The sequence below is a fragment of the Toxorhynchites rutilus genome, chromosome 3 (genome assembly GCF_029784135.1).
Source record: "Toxorhynchites rutilus septentrionalis strain SRP chromosome 3, ASM2978413v1, whole genome shotgun sequence".
Lineage (NCBI taxonomy): Eukaryota > Metazoa > Arthropoda > Insecta > Diptera > Culicidae > Toxorhynchites > Toxorhynchites rutilus.
The window spans coordinates 297,562,976-297,578,336 of record NC_073746.1 but is presented as its reverse complement, the minus strand read 5'-3'; the positions used below and the strand labels follow the sequence as shown (position 1 = coordinate 297,578,336).

The window sequence follows — 15,361 nt, the reverse complement described above, 5'->3', positions numbered from 1 at the left end:
CAATATTTTATCAAAGCAACGAGGAAGGTTTCACCCATATAGTGATCGTTCGTTACTCGTTACTCGTTTTACTCGCTAACTGGACTGCAAAAAAGCAATAGTTCAAATTGAACATGACATATTATTAATACATAACTGATTTGCAGCCCAGTTAACGTACGCCCTGTTATAGATAAGTCCAGTTGAAGATAGTCTAGTTAGCGAATGACTTCTGTATATGATGAGGTGACGAACATCTAAAGCGGGTGTCTCCTGGGCTGCGGCAACATGGGCAATTGTACAGCGAAAAATGATATCAATACTAGGAGGATAATAATCTTCAATGGCTCAATTCCTTCTATGATAGATTGAGCAGTAGAACAAATATTATTTGATTGTGATAGTCTGCAAACGAACATTAATTCACTGAAAAAGATACTGCTCCCGATGCCTTAGAATAAAACTAATAATAATAATAATAAGACAATGGAAAGAAATCACAATACCAGAGCTATCCATTAAAAATAAAGCAACTTCATGATTCAATGTGTATTTTACCTCAAAATATCACGAAATCGTAAGTATTGACGTGGGACTACGTCTAACCGGAGTATATGGGGGGTAAAATGAAAACCTAAACGCAGAACATGCAGGCAAAAATGAAAGATTCTAAATGCTTATAACTCGAACATTTCTTACTGTATCGGAAAAATATTTGCATCAATTGGGAATATTTCTACGCATTCATCGTAATTAATAAAATATTATTTATCATTAGATAAACAATTGAATAACTGTAAAATGTTAAGCGTTATCTAAACGCCCTAACTACTTTGTTTGGATTGGCCAGGTTTACAGTTTCCCTAACACAGCCATCATAACCAAGCAGCTTCGGGGAAATCGGCATTGCAAATACATGAAAGCTGGGGGTATTTTTGTTCCGACTGAAATGTGTTTGCCTACACATACGGTTTTTTTATTTTTATTTTAGACGGTTATCAGGTATGTTATAAGAGTCCTCGCGTTAGTATTACTAAATAGCGTGTAGATTGGGAGGAATTCTAAACAAAAGTTCAGTTCACTTTGTACCCGAGTTCAATTTTGTGGAAAAAAGTCACAAGAGGGTTGTGTCCGAGACACGACCGCATAGTTGACGTAGGATTCCGTTAGACTATCTGTTGCATGCTGATTTTGGATATGTTCGATATGTAATGATTTAGTGGCCCTGAAAAGAGCGGTTTTGTCCTGTTGTTAGGTAGTTTGTTCACTCCTTCAGTGTTCACAATCGAGTGATGATGATAGAATGGTGATTAGTCATTGGATGGTGCTTATCACGATAGAACACAATTATCAATTTTTCTCACCAGGAAAAAAACGTGTTACTTTATATATATAAAAAATAAAAAAAATATATATATATATATTTGAAATGGAAATGTAATTTCATTTATAATTTTTACTTTCTGAGTGTTTATTCAACCTTTTTCCATTTTTGCTTTAAACCCAACGGAACACGATGTTACATGCCTCAATGCAAATTTCAATTGAACTAACAGCACCCAATACGATATGTAGAGCATATTAGAAATCACTTTTTCGAATATTCCTTCATTTTTACATTTTTTCTCGACGTATGAGCTTTCCTTGGGAGAAAAAAAAAAAGATTCACATTTCAAGTCATTTTAACACACTTACTACCATATACAATTTCACACTTCCATTTGTGCTAAAAGTTTTACAATGAATGATCGGTCATTGATATGAAATTTCACGAAGTAACCAATATAGAAGTTCCAAATTTGATTTCTTTTACATTCTATTAAACATATTTTCTATTCAGTTCATTGAAGCATAATTCTTCAATCTTCTTATTTTTCTCCAGTATTCTTATTGGAACGAAAATAAAAAAATCGAGGGGTTGTATCCGAGACACGACCGCTTAGGACGTAGGACTATGCAAAAGTATCGAAGGTGTGCTATTAAAATGTACAGGAAATGAACAAGTTCTAGATTTCACGTAACGAAAACAAGTAACACACCCAAAGCCAAACACTGATGGCTAGAAGCGACCCATAATCATTTGCACTCTTCTCTTTTTTCGCCTGCTTTGCCATGGTTCGGATGGTTTTGTTAATTGCAATGCTAGATGCACTTCAAATGAAATATTCGCTAGCGTTCACAGCTCGAGGGGAAACATAAAAAATAAAACGAGCAGAATAAGCGACCTTTGTTGTTTCGGGCACAGAAAGATTCTGAGAATTTTCCTCAGAGGAGATGCAATACTTATAAGCTAGCGACAGCTTACTTACTATGCAAGGGTGGAGTTTACTTCGCGAACATTCCATTTTCGCTATCCCCCTTCGTTGTTTCTATTCCAGCGGCTGCATAAGTTACCCGTTATTGACAGCTCTTTTCGGGAAAGCACAAAAATGGACAGAACAAATGTATGGGGAATGAAAATGTTTCCAATTTTCATCAATTTGAACTATGGGATTGTAATGTAAGCAAATAAAACAAATCCGATTCGATTGGTATGCAAACCGTTAAAATCCGTTCGCAGCAAAAATAGTTATTAACGTTAACTTTATTTCATAAAAACGTGACCCGTTTTCTGATTTTCTGGCCCCCTTATGAAAGACGTAGTCCTACGTCAAAAAACACTCGTTCATCATCCCCATCTTATTCGCCAGCACGTATGCAATCAGCAATGTCCACACTAGTCATAATGAGCACTATCCATTTGTGCGCGCCGTTTGTTAAACTTTCGCCCACGAGGGTAATTACGTGCTTCTTCTTCTTCTTCTTTGTTTTTAAGAGGCTTTAAACTTTGCAGTTCATTCGCCTCTAACAATTACGTGCTGATTTCCCTTAGGTACCTTGAATTTGAAATCTTTGTTAGGGAATACATGACGGTGGGAACAGAAGTTCCCCCTAGTTTGATGTATTTACAATGTCAATTTCTCCGTATCTTCAATTTCGACCAGGTATTTCCGTTTGAAGATTTTTCGATTGTTTGATGTTTAATTTCGTATGATATATTATTTTATCCATTATGATTAATCGTTATGGAGTGCTCAGATCGATTGATGCAAATATCTCTTAAAACCATTAGAAAATAACTGACCAAAAATTGTAAGTACATGAGCCGTTGAATGTGACGTCAATTTTGACCAATAAGAAGTGGTTATTACCGTTAGGATAGGGGTTGAGATTTTTCAATTGTTCGATAGTTAGTTTCATGACATATATTATTTTATTCATTTTCAAATTATTTTATTTTTTATCAATTTTTATTTGCCGAAATTGATTGACGCAAAAATCTCATCAATCCATCATGAAATGACTGAGCAAGAAGCGTTTTGAAATTGGACAATTTTCACGATGTGCTCGGTTTTCGATTTTCAATTTGTACCCCTATATGTTCCCGAAAGACGTAATCCTACGTCAAAAAAACATACAGAAAGACGGGTGTGTTTCTGAACACAACACTGTACGCTATTTTATATTTGTGAGTAATTTTCTTGTACGATACAAAACGATCTAGCTCACCTGAAACCACGTTACACTCAAACATACGCACACGTGATACACGAGAGAAACAAACGAATTCATTTTGGGGGAAAATCACTTCAATATGCTTTGAAGTTCATTTGACGAGGAAGATTGAAATTAGATAGTCGAGTTGTAGAGTGAGATAGCAACTAAACGCCCGAATGACTGTTGAGTCATGTTAAAAGAGAAACTGCTGAAAGAAGCCAAAACTCATTTTTAATTGAATACGAAGGCGAATTTCTTCATAGTCCGCTGACAACACTCAGTTGAATATGACTTTGCCGAGTCTAGTAATGCAATTTTGAGACATTTGGCATCAATTTTTTGTTAAACCCCGATTTCCGGTGATTATTCGTTTTTCAAAAAACTCAAATTTTAACGTCTGCGACACCAGTAAACGAAGTCCGAATATGCTAATATTGTACATAGGGTATATTATTGTGTCAATCAACATTTCGTAGCAAGTTCCGAATGAAAAAACGAGATAACTATTTTGATTGGCACCCAAAACCATTTTTCTCGTTTCGTACTCCGAAAATAAAAGTCCCAGAGTGCCGATTTTTGTCAATTTTTTTTTCGGGATGGACTAGTTCTCTCCGTTTCATGCAATTTTAAGACATTTGGCATCAACATTTTTGATATACGACTATGTCTTTGATTTCTATATAGGGGGTCACTCTACGAAAAACGATTTATTAAGTGTTTTCAAACGCAGGTTACTCAAAATGGTTATTGCGACATATGTTGTGTTATATATCATTAGACAGAAAAAAATTTAATTAATTTTTTAAATTATTTATTTAATTTATTATTTAACATGAACAGTGAATATAGTAAAAAAACTATGGATGGGTTACACCTATGATATAATCGCAAGGTTGACGTAGGACTGCCGTTGGCTTAGTAATCAATTGTATTTCTTTAATTAGCAATAATACCACCTCGGATGTTCCTCAATGGGTACGATATTGCCGCTGCGCTGAGAATGAAAATGAGAATGAATGAAACTATTTACGAATTCAATTGCAAACAAATCTCAATTTAAGTCAATTAATTCATTCTGGTAGTAGTTATCGCAGCAAATAGTTATTAACATTTTGCCAAATCACCAAACGGTATTCGGTATGTACCCGCTTTTGTAGACCGTGATAGCATAACGAATGCCGGAGTGTAAAAATGCTTGGGGGTATAAAAGAATTGCCGACTTGAATATATCTGCAATGCCGATTTTTCCCACTTCTTAGTTTCGGAATCTGTATTGGGAAACACATCCCGGTTTGCCAAAATGTACCACCAAACGAATACAAAAGTACCCGTAGTTTGCATCTATTTGCATCTAACAATGCCAATTTTCCCAGGCTCCATGTTTTTGAAATCTGTGTTAGGAGAACATTCTGATTTTCAAAAACGCGAATGAGTACAAAAGTTTCCGTTGCTTGTATCTAATTTGCTACGCCGATTTCCACAGGCTCCATGGTTTTGAAGTCTGTATTAGGGAAACATTCTGATTTTCAGAAACGCAAGCGAGTACAAAAGTGCTCGCTGCTTGCATCTATTTTGCAATGCCGATTTCCACAGGCTTCATGATTTAGAAATCTGTGTTAGGGAAACATTCCGTTTTACAGAAACGCAAACGAGTACAAAAGTGCCCGCTGCTTACATCTATTTTGCAATGCCGATTTCCACAGGCTCCATGGTTATGAAGTCTGTGTTAGGGAATTGTCTATCCATTCCAGCAATCGTACCTCAATCGTTGCGCAATCATAACTGAGTGGATTTCCGAGCGGCACTCGCTTTTATACCGATTGGTGTGATTTCAATAACCTGTTTTGAAAGCAATTTTAGGGCTATTGAAACAAGTTTTGGATCAAAAAGTAACAAGCATATAACGCGTAGACATTTTATCTTTCGAATGAAGTGTTCATCATACCATTTCGTTCAGTTGTTTATGAGCTATTAACGCTCAAAATCTCGTTCTCCGGCGTAACGTTTTCGTTTTCGAAACATTGAACTTACACCCCAGTATATAAATGAAAGACGTAGTTCTACGTCAAAAGTTAACAATTCGACGATTTAATTGGGTATGTTTTCTTTCGATTGCACTATCCACTCGTTTCCTCCCCAACGCAACGAGCAATCTTTTTGCCTAAATTCGGGCGTTAGTTCATAATGTAAGTTTATGTGTGAAATGAATTATTCTCCACTTACCGATAATAGGCATTAATTTCATATTATATTGTATGTTGTCCAATCAATTTGTGCTCAATTCATGTTTTTATCGTGTAGATCTCACTACTAACAATTTGTGTAATTGTGGTCCAGGATGTCATAATATCGAGTATGTTGTTTGGTTATATAAAAATGCAATAAATGAATTAAAATGGCTGCTGATTTAGAGGATCGAAAGGGTATACCCACGTAAATCAGATTATGATGGCTTGAGTAGTGGCGATTTTACAGGGCTATAAAGTTATTACAAACAATGTTCCGGACAACGTGGTAACGAAGGAGATAATGCTATTTTTGTCTATAATATATTTTTGTAGTCATAGATTGATTCGACTCAGGCTTATATTTATGTAGGTCTTAACTATTTAGACTTGTGCTAAAAAATGATACATGATGACTCTTTGTCATCTTCTGCATGATTGAAAAAACAGAAGAAAAGGGTAATAATGGTTTTGATTGTGAACAATGAAAAACTCAATTTAAATGCAATTACTACACACAATCACAGTCCTATGAAAAAAAAGTCCCCACAAAAAAGTTAGGCTTCACAAATCACCTTCTACAATCAACTATTTAAACACTCGCAAAAGTGAAATAATAAGTTATCCACGCAACATCCCTGTTTTAACATCGGATGATTTGTGATCGATTATCAACAAAAAAATGGTAAAGACAAGCAAGGCAGAAGGACAAGGACACAACAACAAATGTCAGACACAACGCTCATTTCTTTAATCGGTAAGCAAACAGCTTCCATGATTACTTTCTTCTCAGATTCTGTTTTGATAATCCTAGTTGGAAGAAATATGAATCTATAAATGCTGTGTTTTTTTCGCTGGATAAGAAGACATCAAACGAAAATATGAAAATTCGGGTGGGTGAATTTTTGCTTTATTATTTTATCCGTCATTGCACATTGCTGGTAGTAATAACGCATGTAGGAGTTAAATTGTCGGACGTGGCTGCTGTTCACTACTAGCCACAGGTTATGTTAGTCTAGAGGCGCAAAAAGGGTTCTACATAGGCCCGGTCTTATTTCCACAGTTTTTATTGTTGGGACCGATAGAACGATCAATGAAAGGGCCATTAACTAAATTGGAATAGAACCTTTACTAGTTCAGCATCCATTTCGAAATTGCATTGTATCAAGTCCATTTCATTTAACACAACTCAGAGAAAGAAATAAAAAATGCGGGAGCTTCCCTAGCAATAGATGTTAAATTATTCAATTGCTTTGAATGTATAAATTTTCATGACAAACAGCCAACCACCAGAAGCTGCTCCCTTTTTTTCTCTCTGTTATTTTAGAGCGGACAGCTTTCAACGATTTTCGCACGCTTTCGCATTAGCAATTCAAAATGAACACCTCTGATGTCATATCCGCTTCTCGGCTGGGCTGATCTCGGGCCTAATCGGGTTTTCCTATCCCAAAACACAACATCGACGGCCAATGTCAGCTTGGTCGGGTTATTATCTTTCGATCAATTACAGACTGCGGGCGTTCGAGTGAATGCTAACGTGTGCTGTTTTGAATAATTGTGCAGAATTAGCACTAATTACATGATTATTTGCCACGGGAAACTTTAGGAACCAGCGGGGCCGGCTTGCTTGGGGCTTGCTGATTCTACGGCATCGATAGCGGCGCCCGGTGGGATCCTTTGTTGTGATTGTTAGGGGGAGTTCGGGTTCTTGGGTTCGTTCGTCGTGGGAGCGCACACAGCTGGGGAAGCTGTGGAGAAAACATGCGATTTACGGTGTGTTCATTTAAATTTTTGCAGTTAAGATTAGGTCTTCCAGTTGACTAACCACAATAGGACGGAGGATTAACCCCGTGTCGAAAATTAATTTCACCTAGCATCCCAGCGCAGCTGGATCTTTTCAACGTGTTTCCCTCTCCACAATTCCATCTAAACTCCTGAATTAATTTGCGTCACGCTGTGAGCCAATTCGTCTTTTCTTCGCCTTCCTAATCGATGATAAGTCGGAGAGTGGTCCGTGAGCTTGGATGGTGCTAATTTCTTTGATAACTGTAATTTTTCTTTCTGTTTTCTTGTCTTTTCCAGGATCGTGCCGTGAAGCGCCATTTCCCGACAGAACAAATTTCCAAACAGTTTCCATCCGAAGTGTGAGTGCTGCCGACCTGCACGGTTCACACCAAGGACCGTGGGGGTTATCTTGTGTCACCAAAGAGGATAGCTAGAGAGAGAGAGAGCGAGAACGTTAGACTGCCGCCGTAAGCCATGACATCCCCCTTACCGCTGCTGCGTTCGTTCTCAACGGAAAACCAAAACCGAGACTGGTGCAAGCGTTTCTCGCTGCGAGCCAATCGGAAGGCCGCCACCGATGGAAAGCTGGTGAGTGGAAGTGTGTTCACGGGTGTTAAACGCCTTCAGTGTAGGTACGTACCAACACAAACCGACCCACCGACCGACCGACCGACGGTGGTGTGGGGGCGTTAACCACTCGACAAAGTTGGGCGAGGTGCTGAGGTCTCGTTGAAAAGTGAGAATATTGTTGGAAAATTCGGTAGTTGCTATTTTGATTTTGGTGTGTCATCTTTTGTGCATCTATGCCACGCTATGCCACAATGGCCCTGTTGCTATCAAACTCGAAGAGACGCTTTGGTGAACCATCTGCACTATGAAAGTTTACTAATAACTCGAAAGCTGAAAAGCATTTTAGAAAATTCTATCCACTGAATTTGCATCAGGGACTGGTACATGATGTTGGCGGAAGAGTAGATAAGGATCTAATTTAAGATCTTGTAGAACAGTAGATTAAATTTCCGCAATGCAATCGTGCTTGGAATATTAATAGATTGTATGATACGACCGTCGTTTTTCACGGACCGTTGGATGGCAACTTCGTTTGTGTGAAGGATCTATCCTCTAATCCAATCTGTGATTCAATATCAGATTGCGTTAAAACTAACGAATTTCGTGCTAACTCGACTGGTCTTTGGCAGTACCATCTCAGATTGCAGTGAAACATGGTGGGTGTAAAGACATTGGCCATTCAAGCAACTTTGCTCACTTGAAATCTCCAAAAAATAATTAGGCTAATTTTTTAAAAATGGGCCAAATATTTTTTTTTTAGTTTATTACAAAAATTTCTGACTCAAAAACCATAATACCTACAAAATTTTTGTCTAGAAATTAAATGTAGGAAGTTGTTCAAATTTTCATAAAAAACACAAAAATCACAAAAATTAGATTTTATTTTAGTCTTATCAATGTTCTTGATTAATGAAGGAAGGGGTATGACTGTTACTTGCCTAATTATTTTCTAGCTTTAAGTACATTATCTGTATTATTATTATTATGTTTAATCACAAAGAAACCCTTCAGCTTAAGAGGTTTTTTTTATTTTATTTTCTAGTTTTTAGTACATTATTTGTATCATTAGCATATTTCTCCATAATAAAACCATTCAACTTTTTTTTAATACCGACATTGAGGGGATTGCAAAAATACATGACAGACATTCAAATATGCATACAAACAGGTCAAGCTGAATGATTGCGGCCAGGGCCCGAAATCTTCGAAGGTGAAAACTGAAGACCAACTCCACTCTCAGTAGCTTCGCTTCGACTAGAACTGCTTCGGTAGTTGCCCACAACAAAAAGTGACTTGACTAGAAAATGAATTGACTAGCGAGGATGACTGGTAAACTAGTCCAGTCAGCGGTTATTTTAACTGACCCGACGAATGAATACAAATCTGCCTCTCCATTCAACTGACTTCAATCCACACTTCCATTTCCCCCTGACACTAATTTTATACCCGCGTACGCAATCTTATTTGTTAAATGTTAAAGCCCCAGTTATTTTAAATAGGGTGACCAAAATTGACATAAACATGACATAAAAAATCTAACTTTCTCATCTTTATAGATAGAGGCAAATATAGTTCGACAATGTTGTAGTCCCAGTTATTTGAGATATATTTGTAAAACAAAGTTTATTTCTATCTCTTGAAATAACCGATATAGCGCCTTTTCTCTAAGTTACGTTAGGGTCAGCATGAAAAAAATGTTTTTTTGCTCTAACTTTTATATTTTAAATTCTACATACAAACTGTCTTGGGAAGACTTTTAGAACTTACTAATACAAATATTTTGCGGTGCAGAACTTGTCAATATCTCAACTTCAATCAAAGTTATTGATATTTCTTCCCAAAAAACACGATCTTTTCATTTGTTTGTCATTCTTTCTGGGGCAAACATAAAAAATGTTTGTTGACGGAATTCGAAAGAGTATATTTCACTCTATATAACATGTGATTTTCAAAACTATGTTATTTTTTGGGTAAAAAAACATCAATAACTTTGAGTAGGACTAAGATATTGACAAGTTCTGCATCGTAAAATGTTGGTATTGATAAGATCTAAAAGTCGTAGACAGTTTTGATGTAGAAATTGAAATACAAAAAGTTAAAGCAAAAAAAAAAACGGTAACCTAATGCAATTTAGATAGAAAGCGTCAAAAACAACTTTGTGGGAGATATTTGTTCTTTAGACAAGAACTGTCTTCAACAAAGTTGTTACATATGATAGAACGCTCTTTTTTTAAGTTGCATTAAGGTGACCACGAAAAAATTGCTTTTTGAGCTTTCTCTTTTATATTTCAAATTCTACATCAAAACTGTCTTCGTATGACTTTTAGAGCTTATCAATTCCAACATTTTGCGATGCAGAACTTGTCAATATCTTAAATCCTGCTTAAAATTATCGATGTTTGATTTCAATTTTAATTTACTCAAACACGAGAAATAACATAGTGTTGAAAATCACACATCATGTAGAGTAAAATATGTCCTTTCAAATGCCGTCAATAAACATTGTTTATGTTTGCCCCAGAAAGAATGACAAACATTTGAAAAGAGCGTATTTTTTGGGGAGAAATATCAATAACTTTTAGTAGAGGTGAGATATTGACAAGTTCTACATCGCATAATGTTTGTATTAGTAAGCTCTAAAGGTCTTCCGAAGACAGTTTGTATTTGAGTTTGAAATATAAAAGTTAGAGCAAAAAAACAGTTTTTTTCATGGTGACCCTAATGTAACTTAGAAAAAAAGCGCTATATCGGTTATTTCAAGAGATAGAAAATAACTTTGTTCTACAAAGATGTCTCAAATAACTGGGACTACAACATTGTCCAACTATATTTACCTCTATCTATAAAGATAAGAAAGTTAGGTTGTTTATTTCATCGACAATTTTGGTTACCCTAATTTTGATAACATAAAAATGAGCTCTATCGTATGTAACAACTTTGCTGAAGAAATGTTTTGTCTAGAGAATAACTGTAGAGCTCAAAATGCTAATTTCTACTTAAATACATCTCCTGGACCATTGTGCAGTGGTTAGAGAAATGTAGAGGAATATTCTAATGAAACTGATAATGTACTAAAAACTAGAAAATAAAATAAGTAAATAAACTTTTTAAGTTGAACGGTTTCATTTTGATTAAACATAACAATGTACTAAAAGCTAGAGAATAATTAGGCAAGTAGCAGTGAGCAGTTATCACACCCCTTCCTTCATTAATCTAAGGCATTGATGAGAGTAAAATAAAATCTTGGGGCGCGTTTAATTTCCATTATCCACAGTTAATGGAATCGTCATATGCCCCACGATTTTTTTTTGGTCTCATCAATGCCCTAGATTAATGAAGGAAAGGGTGTGATAACTGCTGCTTGCCTAATTATTTTCTAGCTTTTGGTACTTTGTTATGTTTAATCAAAATGAAACCGTTTAACTTAAATTTTTTTTAGTTATTTTGTTTTCAGCTTTTTTTTTCGAAAAAAATATTAGGCTGTCAAAAAAGTCCTGCGGTATTTCCGCGAGGTGTCGTTGTAAGCGCGTAGTTCTAGTTGTATCCATTGTATCGAGTCATACTATAGCTTGTTGGAAAGGTATTTTGTTTGGTTAAGTCGTTCGTGAGTTATAGTGTCGCAAATATGGAGCAAAATAAAGAGAAAATCCGACATATTTTACAGTACTACTATGACAAAGGCAAAAATGCATCTCAAGCTGCCAATAAAATTTGTGCAGTTTATGGACCCGATACAGTTTCCATTTCCACCGCACAACGATGGTTTCAACGTTTTCGTTCTGGTGTAGAGGTCGTCGAAGATGCGCCACGCTCCGGAAGGCCTGTCGTCGAAAATTGCTACAAAATCGCTGAATTAGCCGAGAAAGACCGGCATAGTAGCAGCCGTAGCATCGGCCAAGAGCTGGGGATAAGTCATCAAACCGTTATTAACCATTTGAAGAAGCTCAGATTCACAAAGAAGCTCGATGTATGGGTGCCACACACGTTGACGCAAAAAAACATCTTTGACCGTATCGACGCATGTGAATCGCTGCTGAATCGCAACAAAATCGACCCGTTTCTGATGGTGACTGGCGATGAGTGGGGTCACTTACGACAACGTGAAGCGCAAACGGTCGTGGTCGAAGCCCGCTGAAGCGGCTCAGACGGTGGCCAAGCCCTCATTAACGGCCAGGAAGGTTCTGCTGTGTGTTTGGTGGGATTGTCAAGGAATAATCTGTTATGAGCTGTTTCCCTATGACCAAACGCTCAATTCGGACCTGTACTGCCAACAACTGGACCGCTTGAAGGTAGCATTCATGAAGAAGAGGCCATCTTTGATAAACAGAGGCCGCATTGTCTTCCATCAGGACAACGCCAGGCCACACACTTCTTTGGTGACGCGCCAGAAGCTCCGGGAGCTCGGATGGGAGGTTCTTTTGCATCCGCCGTATAGTCCGGACCATACACCAAGTGACTACCACCTGTTTTTGTCCATGGCGAACGAGCTAGGTAGTCAGAAGTTAGCCACAAAAGAGGCCTGTGAAAATTGGCTATCCGAGTTTTTTGCCAATAAGGAATCGAGCTTCTATAACAGGGGTATTATGAAGTTGGCCAAGTCATCGAACAAAACGGCGCATATTTGACTTAAAACAGATGATTGTAACTAATTTTATGAACAAATGAAAATTCAAAAAAAATACCGCAGGACTTTTTTGACAGCCTAATATATTATTTCTCACTATTCCGTGTATTTGAAGAACACAGCTTATTAAAAGAAAACAATAATTTTAATGCTTTCGAATAATGAAGTTTTAGTAGCTTAGAATCCGGAATAATAAAATCAACACAATCTTGGGAGAGATTCGATGACATTGTTAGAAAAAAGGCGTGGGGTCAAAGTATTACTTATTGTGTTTTCAAGAAATAGTATTTGAACAATATTCCAGTGTGGGTTCGACGAAACTGTGATTCTGCCTGAAATATCCCGCATCTTATTTCAGACACTCTGTTGACGTGGAGGCGATCTGGCGCAGTGGTAACATCCATACCTCTCACGCAGAGATCACGAGTTCAATTCTCACTCCCGACATTCTTCCAAAAATGGAAGTAAAAGTGACGAACCAGCCGAAATGTGTTGAAAGTCACTATAATAGAGAAAAAAAACTCTGTTGACCAGCCTGAGCACTAATTTTATTCCACTATTGCTTCATTTTTACTGCAGTTTTTGCCAAACAAATTTTGGAGTGTAATATCCAAGACACGACCGTTTAGGGCGTAGGACGACGTAGTTGTTTTGTTGATATTGCTTATTATTTCAGATATAAACCGTACCCGAATGAAATGCAATAGACAATAATTATCATCAAAAATTCATTTTAAGTCAGATATTTTTTAAACTGTCAGGGAATAACTTTGCAAAAACTCAACCACCTAAGGCGATTAAAATGGGTATGTTTTCCTCCGAATGCGCTTACCACTCGCCTCCAAGCGCTATATCGGTTATTTCAAGAGATAGAAAATAACTTTGTTCTACAAAGATGTCTCAAATAACTGGGACTACAACATTGTCCAACTATATTTACCTCTATCTATAAAGATAAGAAAGTTAGGTTGTTTATTTCATCGACAATTTTGGTTACCCTAATTTTGATAACATAAAAATGAGCTCTATCGTATGTAACAACTTTGCTGAAGAAATGTTTTGTCTAGAGAATAACTGTAGAGCTCAAAATGCTAATTTCTACTTAAATACATCTCCTGGACCATTGTGCAGTGGTTAGAGAAATGTAGAGAAATATTCTAATCCAAGACGCAACGAGCAATATTTTTGCCTAAATTTGGGCGTTAGCTCACAATGTGAGTTGATTCGTATAATGAATTATTTTCCCTTTACCGATAATAACAATTTATCAGTTATTATATGTTGCCCAATCAATTCGTGCTCAATTCACGTTTCAATCGTATAGGATTTGCTGCTAATAATTTATGTAATTGTGGCCCAGAATGTCATAATATCGAGCATGATGTTTGGTTATGTAAAAACTTGTGTTTAAAATGATACATACTCTTTGTTTGTTTTTTGTTTTTTTTTCTCTATTATAGTGACTTTCAACACATTCCGGCTGGTTCGTCACTTTTACTTCCATTTTTGGAAGAATGTCGGGAGTGAGAATTGAACTCGTGATCTCTGCGTGAGAGGTATGGATGTTACCACTGCGCCAGATCGCCTCCATGACTCTTTGTCTTTTTGTGAATAATTGAATAAACAGAAGAAAAGGGTAGCAATGGTTTTAATGGTATTTTTATGTACATTTTTTGACGTGGGACTACTTCTAACCGGAATATATGGGGGGTAAAATGAAAACATAAACACTGAACATGCAGGAAAAAATGCAAGATTTCGAATGTTTATAACTCGAACATTTTCTACTGGATCGGAAAGATGTTTGCATCGATTGATAGGGAATATTTCTACGCATCTATCACAATTAATAAAATGTAATTTTTCATTAGATAAATAATTGAATAACTGTAAAATGTTTAGCGTTATCTAAACGCCCAAATTGCCTCGTTTTGATTGGCCCGCTTTACGGTTTCCCCAACACAGACTTCAAAACCAAGCAGCCTTGGGGAAATCGGAATTGCAAATACATGAAAGTAGGGGGACTTTTGTTCTCTCCGAAATGTATTCCCGAACACAGACTTCAAATCCAAGGAGCTTGGGAAAATTGGCATTGCAAATTCATGCAAGTCGGGGGCATTTTTGTTCCGACTAAAATGTGTTTCCTCAACATAGGCTTCAGAACCAAGGTGTCTAGGGAAATTGGGATTGCAAATTCATGCAGCTCGGGAGTATTCTTGTTCCGACTGAATCTGTTTAACTATAAAGACTTCTAAACCAATGTGTCTGGGGAAATCGGCATTGCAAATACATACAAACCGCAAGTACTTTTGTACTCGCTTGCCTTTATGCAGACTAGAGTGCGTTTCCCTAACACGGTCTCACAACGCAAATATATTAAATTCAATTAAATTCGGAAATTGTTTCATTCAATCAAAAATTTAATCAATACAAACAAATGATTACTAAGCTAAGGTAGTCCCACGTCAACCTTGCGGTTATATCATAGATATAACCCACACATTTTTTTTCACAGAATGTGGTTCCGGATTCTACCACGTTATCTCATCTAACCCGTTTGAATGATACAAGTTCAAACAGGAAACGGTTTATTTTTCAGGGCTTCCATTTGATGTATCAAAAGAGAAAAAAATACAGATTT

At 36.8% G+C, this 15,361-nt stretch overlaps 1 protein-coding gene across 3 annotated transcripts in view; it reads left to right on the top strand.

Annotated features, from left to right (window-relative positions):
- Positions 1-15,361, top strand: part of LOC129779566 (adenylate cyclase type 6) — a 497,443-nt gene that overhangs the window by 248,353 nt on the left and 233,729 nt on the right. For 2 of the 3 annotated variants that reach the window (XM_055787124.1, XM_055787122.1), the window contains exon 2: positions 7,824-8,114. In XM_055787124.1, coding sequence (XP_055643099.1) covers positions 8,001-8,114 — 114 coding nt within the window. In that variant the 5' untranslated portion in view covers positions 7,824-8,000. Of the gene's footprint in view, positions 1-7,629; positions 7,752-7,823; positions 8,115-15,361 lie in introns of those variants that run through there. The other variant, XM_055787123.1, reaches the window with a different exon arrangement.